Here is a 16,827-nt window from a genome sequence, read left to right on the forward strand (position 1 = left end):
TTCGTCTCAAGAAAAAGATGTGGCCATTTGCTCTTCTCAAGAAGTGTCCGTGTCATTTTCAGGGGTGTGAGTTTCCTGTGCACAATGTGGTCATTGTTATTTACTTAGCTAGAATTTTAGCCACTCTAGAGCTCACCTCCAGAGCTTTGATTTGTCTTGCATGAGCTGAAACTTACATTATCACTCTCATGTTGTATTCTTCAATATTCTGAGAAGGAACAAATCTGTCTGTGGAGAAAACCAAATGTTTCATGGCTTCATTGAGGCAGAAATTTTAAGTTGCGTCAAATTAAATATAATTATCTTCAAGCACCAATGTACATTTTTGTTTGCTAATAGCACGCCATTTAGGCTTATATGTTTTAAAGTTGCCATCCATGTAGAATTTCTGCTTTGGAGTCTGCTTAAATACGTCTTTGTAGAGTGAATAGAGAGTGTAGACAGAAAGAGCCACATTAATTTGCATCTATCCAGGTGGAGATTGTCTGCATATACAGGGAGAAATATATGACCCTTGCACTTGCACTTGTTTTAGTCTTTGTGCTGGGAAGGCCCTCTTTACTGCCACTGGGGATCTGTGAGCTGTTTTGTGCAATGTATTTGTACATTAACACAGCCAGGCTGTTAATGTACAAACACATTAACAAACACATCAGGCTTCTACTACCCACTTTTTGTTAGCACCTTCACAATTCAGTAAAAAATTCTGGTTGACAGCGGATGTCAACCTTTTCTGTCATCATAGCCTCTGCCGGAGGTGGGTGTACTGTTATACCTGTGTGAGAACCCGTACTATAGCATCTGCCTCTCCTCTTGGGAACACAGAAGTGTATACAGCAGCTTCTTCCAGTGCAGTGAAGGAGGACAGACACAGCTCACAGTGCTTTATACAATGGTTTTGAGGTAGTGCTCAGGCTCCTTAGATAATGTAAACTGCTCTCTGTACATGCCAACAATGTCCTTCTGTTATGTCAGACTCTATACTAATAGAAATACCTTTGCAGTTTTTGCTCCTAAACAAAGATTTGCAGAAATGTTCCTTTTTTTATTCTAGATTTTGGTGTGGGTTTTGTTTGTTTGTTTGTTTACTTTTTTACATTAACAGTCCTCATGTGTTGAAGCTGTTCTTTGCATGCTACTTATTAATACTTTTAGAGAAATTGCATTTTGATAATATGTTAATCAACTTAATTCATTTGCACTGGCGTTTTTGCATCACTGCAGCACAATATAGTGTTTTAGTGTCACTTTCACTAGCCTGATATTGGCAACATCAAACTCAGAAAATTGTGGGCATGGTCTGTGCAAGCCAGATGTGGAGGACATCAGTGCCATGAGCACACTGTGCTTTGTGATTACAGATGCATATTGTAAGGGTACTCCAAAGGCTTGCTGGAGCTCTGAAAAGGCATAAATAGCATAGGATTACCATATGAAACCAGTGACTTGGCCTTGAATGAGTAGCTTGAAACCAACATCAGTATCTATTTCAAGAGCAAAGTCCTTTTTCACATATTTCCAAAATTTGACATAGTTGAAACTACAGTTACTTTGATGTTGTAAGAAATGATAAATTGGCACTCCCAATTTTCAGTTTTCCATTTTCTGCTAATATTTGGTGATCCATTTTGTCTCTGCATGTCTTCATAGGCTTCCCATATCTTCACTAATCTGTGTAATTTACTGATACTAACAAACTGTGCAATCTCAGTATTTATATTTCATTCATAGTCAGAAGCAGTACAGGAACTTGTGTCGATCCTCCCACAGAATGGCTCATTATTAGTCACTATCTATTCTGGCTTATTGTCATTTCCACTTTTTAGTTTAGTTCCCAGCTTTTAGTTTATTTTTAATCAATGACAGAATTACCTTTTATATATTACCCGTGGGTCTCTAAGTTTAATGGAATTTATATCTCAAAAGAAGACAACCACATTATCAGTAAAATTCTCATCTCTGCAGTTAAAATAATGTTTCTTTTCTTATTTCCTTGTTTCAAATAATGCTCCTTTTGATTCCCCTACCATGTATTGAATACTAAAAAGCACTTATTAAACACTACATACTCTGAAATGAAAAAAATTTATTTTTCTCTGGTCTTGGTTGTTTTTTTCTTCAGTTTCTTTCTTGACCTCCTTTCTCTGCTCAAGCCCCAGTCTGAAAGAAGTAGAATATTCTGATTTCTGTCCATCTTTATTTGCTTATGCCCAGTGTGAGAGATTCATTACTTCAATGTAGGATCAATTCTGTGATGTCAGAAAAAGAAATAGTCAAGCCATTCCTGTCTTTGTCTGTTACTTATGTATGTTATTCTTTGTATACATCATACAAAGATGTTTAAAAGGAAATGCATTCTTATGTATTTTTTTAATTGAAAAAGATACTGCATATATCTAGGTTTATGTGATGAAAGAGCTGGTGCTGGGTGGGGTTTTTCTCCTTTGATTAATTATAATAAATATTTCAATTTTGGTTTGGGGTTTTAGGTGTTTTTTTTTTTTTTCTTGGTTGGTTAGTTTTTTGTTTGTTTGGTTGCTGTTTGTTGTGGTTTTTTTGCTTTTTGGGTTTTTTTCTGGACTTCTTGTGCTACATCCACTGCTGGCTTGTTTATTTTTTCTTTCCACTAGATCAGTTACCCAGGCATTCAGTGCTATGATTTTTCTGTCATCCAATCATTTACCACCTTCTAGTTCAGCTGTTCCTCACAGCCATAGAGGCTTTTCAGACAGTGTTGAATTCTTTATTTTCTTCTCGAAACTCTAATTAGTAATCAGGGTTGTGATGAGTAGGCTATATGAGATAGTAACTGCCTGGCTTAAAGATTTATGCAACAGCACATGGGTACAATTTCAGTAAACAAGTGAATGATTGAGAATACCACATAAAACCTGAGCTGCTGCTAAGAAGAAATGAATTGGCAAAAAAAAAAAAAGGCTAAAAGCATAATTATGAAATTGGTGAATGATGTGTCACATTGATTGCTATAGTGTGCTAATGTTTGCTCCATTTGATATCCCAGATATTAAAAGCAGTACTTAAATGTGTCCTTGCCCAGGCTAACAGAAAGCTACAGAGAAGCTTTTTTCAAAAAATTTTTGAAGGTTTACTGCATTTTTGGAGGTTATTTTTATTAGTCCATTATGTGTTTTTATGTATTATTCTGTTCCTTTTCAAGCATGTTTTGAAAAAGTTACTTGTGTGCAAGCTGAGAAATGACGGATATTTAATAGCATTCAAATAAGACATTACCCTCTGTGTTTCAAATTCTGCTTTGGAAGAGGCACATAAAATACTTTCAGAAACAAACAATTTTTTTTATGCAACTTAGTTCTGTAAAATTAAAGTTCACAATATTCTGAAAACATATTGTTCCTGAGAGAGAAACATTTCTCCACTGCTCTTAGAGTAGTAATTCACAGTGACAAAGGCAGCCAGTATATTTTGTTTGTTTAAAACTATACATTCTGGGGGAGGACGGAAATGCACAGAACACATTTTAAGTGCCTTGAAGTGTCTGTTGAATACAAGAGACTCAGAGATTAGAACACATCTCTGAAGGGTAATCAGAATCTTTTTTCTTTGATAGTTCTCATCCAGCGTAGACCTTATAACCATGTACATCTACCCTTTTTGAGAATATAACGTAATTAGAAAACAAAGACATAAGGTTGCATATTCAGAACTGATTGGACTGTATGATTCTAGATGTAAATATTTCAGATGTCCATTCTTAGATCCTCTTGTTCTTAGAGCATCCATTTTCCTGAAAACAAATGACTGTAATATGATCTGTAACTGAACACACCAAAATGAAGGTACCCAAGACATGAAAATGGAAGGGTAAAACTTCAAAACACAGTTCATGTCCTCAATTTCCAATTCGTCTTCCTCTCTGTGTTCCCACATTTCTTATCATCTGGTGAAATTCCTTTGGTGATGTCATGCTCAGGGAACAAGTCTCACTTATAAAAGGATTTTCTTTATTTTTCATAATTTAGCTGAACCAACACAAAACTGAATACTGTAAAGCAACAAAAATGATGCAACATCTTTCATTTTTTTCTGTGTTTACTAAATAAGGCTACGAAGCTCCCTTTAAAATAAATCAAAACAGAGAGTTGGTAGAGTGAGGGATCTGGCTCTTGAGGTCTACATGTACAGTAAATCTATTTACCATCATTTATTGCATGACATTTTAAACCTGACATTGGTCATTTATAGTGCAGTCAGTCCATAACACTTTACAAGTGGCTGGGCTTTAATTGCTACTTTGATACTGGTCAAAATCCTATGATTAAATAAGAATTTTGTATATATTTATTTTGTTTGAAGACAAAATGATCCATAGTTCATATTTTCCTGCAACCTCTGCATTATATAAGCCTCAGTGTTTGAGTAGGCTTTAAAAAAAATTCTTTAATCAACTTTTTGTTTTTGTATCTTTCATCTATGGTCACTTGAATAATATCTATTTCTTTTTCTTTAGTAGAATAGAACTAGCATAACACTAAAAGTTAATTGGAGTATTAGGTAGTATACTTGGAACCGTAATACATTTGCCAGGAAGAAATTAAGTTCCCTTGTTGATTGTATCATACCAGTACGTACTAAACTTATATGCCAAAAGGTACAGTAAAAAGAACAGGGCTTTGTTTTTGTTTTATCATAATTTCTCCCTTGTCTATGCTGTCTTTGCTAAATTTTCACTAACCAATAATGCTGAAAAAGTGGGCTTTCTAACAATGAGGTAAAACACTGAAAACGGGATTAAGGAACAGGCTTTAAATTGTCCCTTACATAAAAGTAGGGAAGAGGAGGGAGGGAGGGAGGGAGGGAGGGAGGGAGGGAGGGAGGAAGGAAGGAAGGAAGGAAGGAAGGAAGGAAGGAAGGAAGGAAGGAAGGAAGGAAGGAAGGAAGGAAGGAAGGAAGGAAGGAAGGAAGGAAGGAAGGAAGGAAGGAAGGAAGGAAGGAAGGAAGGAAGGAAGGAAGGAAGGAAGGAAAACCTTGCTATGAAGAGCAATGAGTAAAATATTTTACACTCTATTTTTATCAGTACATAAAGACAAAAAAAAATAAAATTAAAATAAAAAATGCCTTCCAACAGTGCAATGGTTGAATGCATTTATGTAATATAAACAACATTATTCTTTGCTTTTACTACACAGTCCTCTCTGGTCATGCTTTACATCCAGAATGTCCCAATGGAAGAAAGCAAACGACACCGGTCACTTCAGAGACAACTGAAGTAATAAAACACAACTTAACTCTGAACCACTTTTCATGACTGTCAGAGTTATCACGTTAATTGTTAAATAGGATTTTCTACAAATATACAACATATAAAAACTGTTAAATATATAACTTTAGGCTTTTCAAAATACATTTAATGATCTCTTTCAAACAAGTGTTACTTTTGTTTTCTCTTTAATTTGCTTTCTGGTGCTAAATGGTGTATCAGATGAGACATAGGCCACAGATGACCAAACATGCTCTTTGCAAATACTGTATTATCCAACTTTAACTATCAAAAATGGAACTGTAGAAGAGGCATGTTTAACTGGTTAAAACGGAAAATGATTTTAGTACGAGAAAGTCAATCTAAGTACAGAGGAATAAAGGTGCTGTGTAGACAGTTTGTGTTCTTTTTGTCCAAGTTTTTCAAACATAGGTCATTTTTTCTCAGTGCTCCGTTATGTTCTCTTGAACATGGCATTTCAAGAGCAGGTCTCTGAGTTAGTTTTTACTTCAGCTTTCCATAAAGACTTCTGCTGGACAACATTTCAGCTTTGTGAAAGCTGGAATCATGTCTTTGTGGAGACCTTCATTTTAATGACATAACTCTCTTAAGAGTAAGATTGTGTCCACTTTAAAATAGATTTTGCTCTTTGGTCTATTGTAAATACTGAAAGTATAAGAAAATAAAAGCAATTCAGACAGTTTAGGGCACAAGAAGAGTTTCTCTTTTGCACCTCAGTGTCCTCCCATAGGCAAAACAGTCTTCTCTAAGGCTGATTGGGATGATACTCTTCATTGTAGCAGACTCTTCGGATTGAAACATGTAGGTAACAGCAAGTCCAGCAGTGGTGTATAACGCAGATGAAACGTTAACCATGAACTTTTTTGTATTGCTAATGCCCAAGCATATCTCTTTTTCTATATTCCTTAGTCCAGTGATCCTTAGAATGGTAGAACAAACTTTAGCTCATAATGCAGAGGAATTATGCTGTCATTCATGAGATACAGAGAAACAGACAGTTGAGTTGATGACATATAACAGATGATGATCAACAGCAGTGTAACTTGACTAAGTTAAGTAGCTCACAGAGAGCCTAAACCACTCCTACGAGGATTCTGTGTTGCTGCATTTGTCAGGAGACCTGTAAATCAATAAGAACAAATGAGTCAGTGTTTCAATTTACAATTCTGCTTGTCTTTGCTGTCCATTATCATAAAATATACTGTACTGAGGTTTTTCAAGGAGACAGTTAATGAATTAGAAGATATTTATTTTGCACAGCATTTTCCCTGAGAAAAAACATATTCAAAAGCATATATTTTATTATAAAAACTTTATGCTTTAATAATTATTTCTAATAATATATAGCTTACAATAACTTCAATGCCATCTAATTTCTACTAAGTTTCAAGCATATTTCTTCTCATAAATATCACAGAATGTTCTTTTACACACATTAAAGTTACAAATAACAATGCCAAATATACATGGTGATTAAGATTACTTATACTTTTTATGTTCAGGATGTAATGAAAAATGGACTTGAAAGCCATGACCATGTATTAAAAATGCAAAGATGTTTGTACTGGAGGCTTTTCTGCAGTTAAGTTTCCAAAGAGCACTAGAGTGTGCCTAATTTAATCAATACTGCCCTCTAGCGATGTTATTACAAGTGCAAATTAATGTAAATAATTGCTATTAATAGTCAATTTAATCAGAAAATTGTTTTAGTTCCGCACCAGAAAAAAAAAAAAAAAAAAAGAAAAAAACTTCACAAAACCCCACAGAATATAATAAAAATGGGAAAAGTACTGCCCAATGAACCTGTTGCAAAGAAAATTGAATGGAAGCAGCATTTCTAAAGAGAAGCAGAACCAAAGTTCACACTATTAAAGAAAACAAGAGTACTGGAAGACAGTGCAAACACAAATGAGAAAATAATGACTTATAATGACTTATTTATACAACAAAGAGCTAGCTACTCATGCTCACCCAAAATATGAGTTTAGAAATGGTTTAAAAATTCCACAGATTCTGTATACACCAAAATGTTGTGGGATGTATTAAGCAAGCATGATTGTTACGAAATGCTGTTTGCATTTTCAAACACTATCTTCTGCTTCGGCATTGTTCTGTCTCCAAGTAGTCAGAACTGTTATTACTGATGGAAATACCATGCAAAACTCCACAAAATACTGAACAGTGGATGTAAAAGAGCAAACAAATAAGAAAACACAATTCAATTGGTTTAAGCCATATATTGAATTTTTAACCTAATCTTCAGAGCAGTACATGAAAGAAAAATCTGCCTCCAAATCAATTTTGTGACAGCTTGAAACATATGGATCTCTATATATATGCATGTAGAAAGAAAGAAAGAGAGAGAAAGAGAGGCAGATAGACAGATGAATACTTTCCTTACAGGCATAAAGTGTACGTCATAGATTTCTGCTTTTGTCCTCTCACCTTTTCCAGGAAAAAACACCCCAGAAATCTTGCAAACAGCCTTTCCTTTTCGGACTAGTGATCAGATCTCCAAACCACATGGCCTCAGACAGGCTGAAGGCAAAAAACCTGGTTGATTATTGTGATATATTCCCCTTCTTAAATACACTTTCAGCAAGAGAAATAATGTTTTGCTTCTATTAATTGCCCTCTTTCCTCTTTAAACTCTTTCTTGACCTTCCTGCTATGCCCCCTATTTTTCTTCCCATTAGAAAAAACCACAAATTTTAAGGTAGTAATACTTTTTAGGTTGCAAGACACAAAGCAAACAATTCATGGTTTATTAGGTCTGAAAGTAAAGCACTATGTGTTAAGAATTAGCTTGACATAGCTCCATCTTTCCTTTATAATGCCAGAATGGCCCACAGCTAAAAGCAACAGCGTAAACTGCTGATGGACTGCATGTTCAGTGTTGTCACAGTGTGCTTCTCTACCACTCTGGTCCCAGGAAGAAGAGAGAATTCAGGTACAACAACATACATTCAGAGATAACCTTCTGCTTTGTCCCTTCATGGGGATAAAAACCTCCTTCTTTCCTTCCTTGCCTTCCCTGTCTCCACCTCGAACACCCCTGATGCATGAAAATGGTATTAACACTTTAAAAAGAGATGAGAAGAGGGGAGAAAATGATGCACTTTAAAAATGCTGAGGAAGGGCATAGAGCAGGCTTGAAATAAAGTGATGACAGGAAGAGGAACAGATTAGAGAACAGGAAGTGAATTTACAACTTTGGACAATGACAGGAAAAAATTAAATGAAAGAGGGGAAAAAGCATATGTTAGCGAGGGAAGTATAAACATCACTTATTAATGAAGGCATGAAAAAGAAGTAAGATAGGTAATAAGATTAGCAGATAAAAAGGAGAGAGAAGATAGGAGAGAGCATGATGAGTCCAGAGAAGAGGAAGAGAATGCACACCTACCCTCCCACCTCCTGTTTTTTCCCTTTCGTTCCTCATTATAGGTAAATTAATCACTCCCCAGAAAAACAGACAGATCAAATAAGAGAAAAGAGGGATGCCTAAAAAAAATAAAAAGGACTATTTTACTATTTATAGTAATAGATCAATCCATAGAATAGAATCATAGAATCAGTTAGGTTGAAAAATACTTTTAAGGCCATCATGTCCACCCCAGCACTGCCAAGTTCACCGCTAAACCATGTCCATAAGGACCACCACAAATATTTTAAATACTTCCAGGGATGGTGATTCAGTCACTTCCCTGTGTAGCCTTTTCCAAAGCTTGACAATCCTTTTAGTGAAGAAATTTTTACTAATATCCAATATAAGCCTCACCAGTGCAACTTGAGGGTGATATCACTCATTCTGTCACTTGTTACTTGTGAAAATAGACTGACCCCGTGCTGGCTACAACCTCCTTTCAGAGTGATAAGGTGTCTCTGCTCCTCCCTTTCTCCAGGCTAAACAACCTCAGCTCCCTCAGCCACTCCTCAAAAATCTTCTGCTCCAGACTTTTTCCCAGCTTTGTTGCCCTTCTTTGGACATGCTCCAGCACTTCAATGTCTTTCATTTAAGTGAGAGGCCCAAAACTGAACACAGGATTTGAGATGTGGCCTCACCTGTGCCAAGCGCAGGGGGAAAATCACTACCCAGTCCTGCTGACTATTGTGGGTACAAGCAAGGATTCCATTTGGTTTTCTGGCTGCCTGGGCATAGTTGGCTCATGTTCAGCTACTGTTGATCAGCATTCTCCAGTCTTTTTCTGCTGGGTTGTTTTACATCCACTCTTCCCCAGCCCTCTAGCACTGCATGGGGTTGTTGTGACCCAAGTGCAGGATTCACCATTTCACCTTGTAGAACCTCCTATATTTGTCCTCAACCCACCAATCCAGCCTGTCCAGAGCCCTCTGCAGAGTCCTTCTACCCTCCAGCAGATAAACACTTCCATCCAACTTGGTGTCATTTGTTAACCTATCCAGATCATTAATTAAGGCATTAAGCAGAACTGTTGCAATACTGAGCCCTGGGGAACACCAGTAGTGACTGTCTGCTAGCCAGATTCAATTGTATTCACCACAATTCTCTGGGCTCAGCCACCCAGAATTTTTTTTTATCCAGTGAAGGGTGCACCTATCAAAGCAGCCAATTTTGCCAGGAGAATGCTGTGGAAAACAGTGTTAAAGGCTTTACTAAAGTTCAGGTAGACAGCATCTGCAGCCTTTCACTGAGTAGGTAGCCTTGACATTAGATGAGGTTGGTCCAGCAGGGGAATGCCTTTCATAAAGCCATGCTGGCTGAGCCTGATGCCCTGTGCATGTGCCACAGGATGACACTCCGGACAGGATGACACTCCATGACCTTCCCTGGCACCAAAGTCAGGCTGAAAGGTCTATAACCTACTCCATGGAAGCCCAAGGTGGCAGTTCTGCTGACCTCCCTCTTTACTTCTCTAAGAATTGAAAACGTGAATTGAAACACATGAAAGTACCACTTCCCTAACAGGCAAGTTTAATGTAAAATGGTTCTCTTGATGGCTATTTGGCAGTAAGTTTTAGAATATTAATTAGCCCATCAGCTTGCAATAATAACTGTAAATTAAATAAATACTTACATAAAACTGCTTCAAACCAGGGAAATTGGTTTTTGCATTGATTTGGTTCTTTTTTCCCTTCACTAAGGAAATTTGTAGCAGCATCAAATTAAAGAAAGGCTACATAACTATCACACAGAACAACATTTCTTCTGTTCATACACAGAACTCATGTCATTTCTAGGTACCAAAGCACATGTCTGTTTGTCACTGACTTCCGTGAAGTCAGAATTTCTTCCCAGCTCTTCAGACAGCAGGTTCTGCCTCCTTTGGAAGGAGCCAAATATTTGGGCTGTTAGTTTGAGTTTCTTCAAATTTGAGGTACTGAGCATGCATCTAGTACCAGAGATTAAAATACTACTGTATGCTTTCTGACTGCTTACATGGGGGAAGTCCAAGCCCTTGTGTGTTCCAAGAGAAAAACAAATTCCCTGTGTGCTCAAGAGGAAAACAAATTTTCCTGCTAATAATCCAAAACATAAGAAGCAATACATTTCACATGACCATATATATCTTACTGTTGTTCTTGGGTGGTTTGAATATGTCCCAAGAGTGTTTGGCTTATTAGAGCAATTATAACACATTCCACTTAATTTGTCTTACTCTGAAGGAAGTAGAATAAGGGTCAGTCTAGCCCCAACTGTGCTCTAATGGCACACAAAATATTTTAGTTCTTCATTTTTATGGTCAAAACAAAAGAAAAAAAGTTATGCAAGTCACCTTGAGAAGATAAGAATATATGACACTTTGCTGACTTACACAGGCTTTCTATCAAAAGAAATCCCCATAAAAACCTCTCTTTCAGTGTAGCATCTAGGATTTAACTGAGCGACAAAAATGTTTGAATTTCTCATCACAACCAGAAAGTTGAGCCAGGCTTACTGCAAGTGGCAAATATTTTCAGTTAGGATTGAGTTTCAAGTATGTCTTGACCTTTCACTTTATATGGAATCCACATAAATACCAACAATTCCATGTCAAGCCTGATAAAACTTTAGCAGTTTCATCTGTTTTTCACTCTGTTTTAGAATAAAGAGTTCACCAAAGTTCTGGTTTTTGCTACAGTAGCCAAGTGCTCTTAAATGGCTACCTATTGCAGTCACATTGGCACTCTTTGATGACAATTCTATCATTTTTCCAGAACTGATTTTTGGAAATTTTCTGGATACCTACAAAATAATTGGTCATATTAAAGATGTTTCAGTGTTGCTTAAGAGCTGAACTACTTGTCTAAATTGTGTGTTTTATACTTTCAACTACAGTCTTATGCCTCTGTGAGTCTTAGGATTTTGTGCAGCATCCAAGAGTGCAAACAGCTTTTTTTTCTATGGGTTCTTTTTACCTAAAAAAATTCACAGAGATGGATGCTGGTTGAACCTGCGTCTGACTCACAAATTTACTCATAATAGAAACAGTTCCAAACCTTTTACCAACTGACTGCAAGTCAGATAAACAGCATGTCTTTCCCCTCTGCTTCTGTGGCTCTCAGTTCTAGGTCCCTAAACAACTAAGCATACATGATGCAGAAAGAAAGATGTAAAAGCATTAAAATGCCCTAGGAAAACCTTACACTGCCTTGCAAGATACCTCCTGCTTTATGGGAATAAAAATGTAAATTTCAGGTGATGATCCAAGGAGCAGCAATGATCTGTTTCATTCATGAGAACTCCCATAGTCCCTTCTGAAAATTTATTTTGTTTCCCTCCCTTCCTCTCCTTTCCTCCACGCTGTTCATATATGCAAACTGAATTGCTTAGTCTTCAGAAAAAAAAGACAAGTTAATCTAACTCTAAAGTATCTGCAGCTATTAGGAATAAGAAAAAGAAACATGAAAGCTATCCTACTTAATGCTGTATTATGTCTCACTGAGCTAGCCACAGGAAGAGAAATTTCAGAGTTCAAACCACAGTACCTACAGAATTAGGAGTTATAAGATTGAACAAATTTAGTGTCTGTGCTTCTGGATGAATATTTATAAAAAGAAGTCTAATGTATTAGGTAGTGTATATGCAGGTATATTTTCCTGTGCTGCACTCCAGCAAAGTAGCATTCCTGAGTTACAGATAGCAGAATCCCATTACCAGTGCCCTTCAAAAAGAAGATGCCTTTTAACACACATTGTATATTTCTTTTCACTTCTACTATTCAGCCTGACACAGAAAGAAGTATTTATTCCCAATCTGAGACTCTTTGCATATTTTTTCCCAATAACTATTTTAATATCAGTCTGTCTCAAAAAAAACCCAAAAAGCCTAATTTCCCCTTAAATAACACTTCTAGTCCTATCTTCTCAACTTCCCCTAACCATCTGTCAGGACTATCATCATGATCATTAATTTCCTTTTCTGTTAAAACCCTTTTTGTTTCATATTACCTTTTTTTAACTTACAAGATTTTGGAATACACTCATACACTCCTTCTTCTGAATTGCCTATTACTTCATAAGCAATAGCAGTGAAGGAAGTGGGATTGCTGTTATAGTTAGATAATCCTCACAATGACTGAAAATGTTAGAACCACATGTTGTAAACCAGCTGAAATACATTTGAACCTGGGTCATGCAGGTAAGCCTTGTTGAAGAGCTCAGCCTTAAACATGTATAATTACACAAGTTTGGTTTGTGGCATCTGAACACATGCTAAGGAAAAGCAATGGAGGTGACAGAATCACAGACTCATTTAGGTTGGAAAAGGCCTCCAAAGGTCATCAGCTCCAATCTTTCATCATCACCTTGTCAGCTAGACTATGGCACTAAGTACCACGTGAAGGTTTTTTCTCAAACACCTCCAGACGCGGTGACTCCACCACCTCCCTGCACAACCTGTTCCAATGCTTGACAACCCTTCTGTGAACCAATTCCTCCTGTCAGCAAACCTGAGCCTCACCTGGTGCAGCTTGAAGCTGTGTGCTCTCCTATCACTAGTTGCTCAAGAGGGTGATCTCTACCTTTCTACAGCCTCCTTTCAGGTATTGTAGAGAGCAATAAGGTCACTCCTGAGCCTCCTTTTCTCCAGGCTAAATGCCCCCAGCTCCCTCAGCTGCTCCTTTCAAGGAGCTCCTTGTGCTCCAGCTTCTTCACCTGCTCCATGCCTTTCTCTGCACATGCTCCAGCACCTCAGTATCTTTCTTGCAGTGAGTGGCCCAGAACTGAACACAAGATTCAAGGAATGGCTCACCAGTGCTGAGTACAGGAGGACAAACACTGCCCAGGTCCTGCTGGCCACACTTTTATTGACCAGGATGACACTGGCCTTATTGGCCACCTGAGCTCACTGCTGACTCATGTTCAGCCAGCTGTGGACTCGCACCCAATGTCAGCATTGGTCCAGAAGAGAAAGAGAGCAGCAAGAATATCTCTCTTCAGAAGATTCAAAACCCTTGGATACAAAGGTGATCATGGGAGATTTTTGCTCACAGTAGCATTTAAAACTGTTGTGGATAACAAAAGAGCAAGGCAGGCCTCATTTTGCCCCCTGTGAAAGTCTAAAATCAGCCCCTTCAAGCATCATGGGTGGAAAGAGGGCAGGATGAAGAGGACCACACATCTTATAAGGCACAACAAAGCAAATAGTATGTGTTCATCTCTCACTAATAGCTAAAATGGCTAAAATGTTAAATATCCTTAGAATAACTCCAGCTAAAGACCTTGAGCAAGTAACTCAATGTTATATGATTTCTTTATGCTCTTTTAAGTTGGTAAGACATCTGCACATATATGAAGATTAACACAGATAAAACTAAGGAAGATTTGTAACTGGTAAGGAATTGTAAACTTGAAAAATTACTACTTCTCTGTCACCTTTTTTACTCTTTAAATAAAAAAAACCAATAGCAATATTATCGTGATTAAAAGTGTCTAAGAATAGCCATGGGCTTTCCTCAGGATACTGAAAAAATAACTGGAATTGTCTTATATTTTTATATTTATTTAAATTTATATGTATATTTCTGACACTTTTCTCTAAGGTAGGAGACAGGTTCAGATAAAATTCCCAATGTATCTAAGAATTTTTTAAAATTAATTTAAAATAAATTTTAAAATGCAATAACTTAATTTTTACTGAATTATGAATGTATATACATATATATCTATATTCAAAGCATACTCTTTATAGACTAACAAATCTTAAAGTTTTAAACTTTATTAAATTAAATCTTCTTGTGAAAAAAGTGATTTAAATATTTCTGTGTGCTAATAAATATATGCAATACAATTATCTTCAATAAAATAATGCTTTTACTGAAGCAATAGAAGAGTATTTTATTAAGAGAGTGATGTGATTTCAATTATAAAGTTTAAAAAATAATCTTTATAGTTAAATTTACTAGTCTGCATCATGGGGAAAAAAAGGAAAAAAAAAAGAAGAGCATCAGCCAGCACTGAAATCCACACACAAATAAAAATTTAATTTTTCTTTTCTAATTAAAAGATGAAAATTATTCAAGAACATCTGGGAGTACTATCTGATTGAGGATGTTGGTTCAGCCAACGGGCGGTTGGGCTGAAGCAAGGTTAGTCTCATACACAGTAAAAACTGGAAGTGTTTTACTAAGACTGATTGTGAAAAAAGTTGAATAATACATCAAAAGTCGAACATGCTTTTAAAGAGAATACTTAGGATATTTCACCCATAAAAAAAGCTAATTCTGACTTTAAAAGCATGAGCTTTAAACTGGAAGTTCAACTGGTAGTGAAGGAACTGCATAGTCAATGTTCACCAGTGAGATACTTTGCTTTATGTACTCCGTTTGACAAATGACTGTTTAAGAAAGTAGTCATGTTTCACATCATTCCAGAAAGCAATGCAGCAATGTAAATTACTTCCAACAAGCAGTTTTATAAATATTTTGTGTATTGGAAATAAATTTTTGGAATTACTCTGCTTAGCCTTTGTCTAGAACTTGAGGAGAAAGTCGTAAGTGGACAATTATGGGAAATCAGAGTAGAGGAGGAATATTATAAGTGAAATAAGAAGAATGGAGGAGAGTTTTTATTGTCTAAGAGACATGTTTGAAAACAAAAGCAGGAACATACACAACATTTTTCTTTAGAAATAACACAGGGACATTCACTGACAGCAGAACAGCAAGTATGGTCTTCAACACAGCTCACATGTAGGTAGATAAATAAAGAGAAGAAAGTCCATTACTGGTCTTAGTCCTTACATTTTCTGCAAAGGGAAAGTCCTCTGAAGGTAAAATTTTCTAAAACTGAATTATTGGACAGTCCTCTAATATGTACATGGAAAACAAAAATAAGCATATAATAGCATAAAATAGTTCAATTTTTTAAACCTTGATCCTATTCACTTTCAGTGAAAACTGAAAAAGTCCTGGATTAACAGATTGTTACATGCTTAACAGGTTAACAGATTTATGAGATTTAGTTCCTAAAGATGATTCCTAGTTTTAGGAATTTAGTTCCTAAAGATTTAGGCCCTAAAGATGGTTTTCAAAATAAGAAAAATCTTTCCCTAAAACACCTCACCACAGAAAGAGTGAGGTTCTTCAGAAAAGTGAAATAGATATTCTTCAAAAAAGTCAACTATCATTTTCTATCAGATTAAAGCCAAGGTTTTCTTTCTGCAATCCATCATTCAACAATGGACATTCTGAAAGGACAGTGGGAAATGTAGTTACAGTGTTTTCTTCACAATTTGAGGAGGGAGAGAATATTTCTTGACAGGGTAAGGGGAAAATTGACAGATGTAGGGGGATTGCGCATACAGCAACATATGCTGATCTTCTGTTTAATTACAATGAATTCATACACCTTACAAACTTTTAAGTCCTAGTTTTCTTCACTCCAGGAAAGGTTTATGTTTGTTTTGTGATATATTCTTATAATCCCCAGTAAAATGTCCTTTTGCACACCTATGCTCATCCTCCAGTTTTAAGTTGTGGATGATATAGCAAAGAAGTGGGATGAAGAATCAGACATGGAATTTAAGGATCATTATCCCAAACTAGCCAATTAAGACTATTTGATTCCCCTAGAGAAACACATTTAGGCATTGCAGACACCTAAATGCATTACACTGTGCAGCACTCTGATTGACAGAGCAAATATATTTAAGCTTAACAGAGGTTATGGATGCAGTGTCTCAGAAACAACCAGTGTTACAATGACTACTGAGGCAGAGCACTCTGTGCACTGTGCAGCATATTGGATCAAAATTCTTTGGCAAGATCACCGTTACACTCTCTACCCTGTTTCTGTGCTATTTTGGCAAGCAGTTCTGTGGTGATCAGATTTCTGCAGTACTCTGAAAACAAACAACAAAAGAGGAAAAATAAACTGTGGCAAATTTCAAGGAATTTTCTGTAATTTGCAATAAATTTATACAGACAAAACACAGAACTATATAAAAGCAGCTTCAATAAAACTTTTGGGGAGCAGAATAGGAAGTAAATCTTATCTTCTCTCAAAGATATGAGTCTCATGTGCTTCTCCTAGAAGTGGGATGAAACCCCTACCTTGTAAAACCTTTCTCAACTAGATTTTCGAGATGCCTAATGCAGTGTCTGTTC

General features: G+C 36.5%; 1 protein-coding gene across 8 annotated transcripts in view; it reads right to left on the reverse strand.

Moving 5' to 3' along the window:
* Nucleotides 1-16,827, reverse strand: part of TAFA5 (TAFA chemokine like family member 5) — a 421,342-nt gene that overhangs the window by 15,498 nt on the left and 389,017 nt on the right. For 3 of the 8 annotated variants that reach the window (XM_064702792.1, XM_064702793.1, XM_064702796.1), the window contains one exon: nucleotides 5,111-6,380. The exons of 3 other annotated variants lie outside the window; for them this stretch is intronic. Coding sequence is in view for 3 of the 5 variants with exons in the window: in XM_064702793.1 (XP_064558863.1) it covers nucleotides 6,372-6,380 (9 nt within the window). In the remaining 2 variants the exon portion in view is untranslated. Of the gene's footprint in view, nucleotides 1-5,110; nucleotides 6,381-7,705; nucleotides 7,799-16,827 lie in introns of those variants that run through there. 2 more of the 8 variants (XM_064702791.1, XM_064702794.1) reach the window with 1 other exon arrangement.

This window comes from Zonotrichia leucophrys, chromosome 1A, assembly GCF_028769735.1.
Source record: "Zonotrichia leucophrys gambelii isolate GWCS_2022_RI chromosome 1A, RI_Zleu_2.0, whole genome shotgun sequence".
NCBI lineage: Eukaryota > Metazoa > Chordata > Aves > Passeriformes > Passerellidae > Zonotrichia > Zonotrichia leucophrys.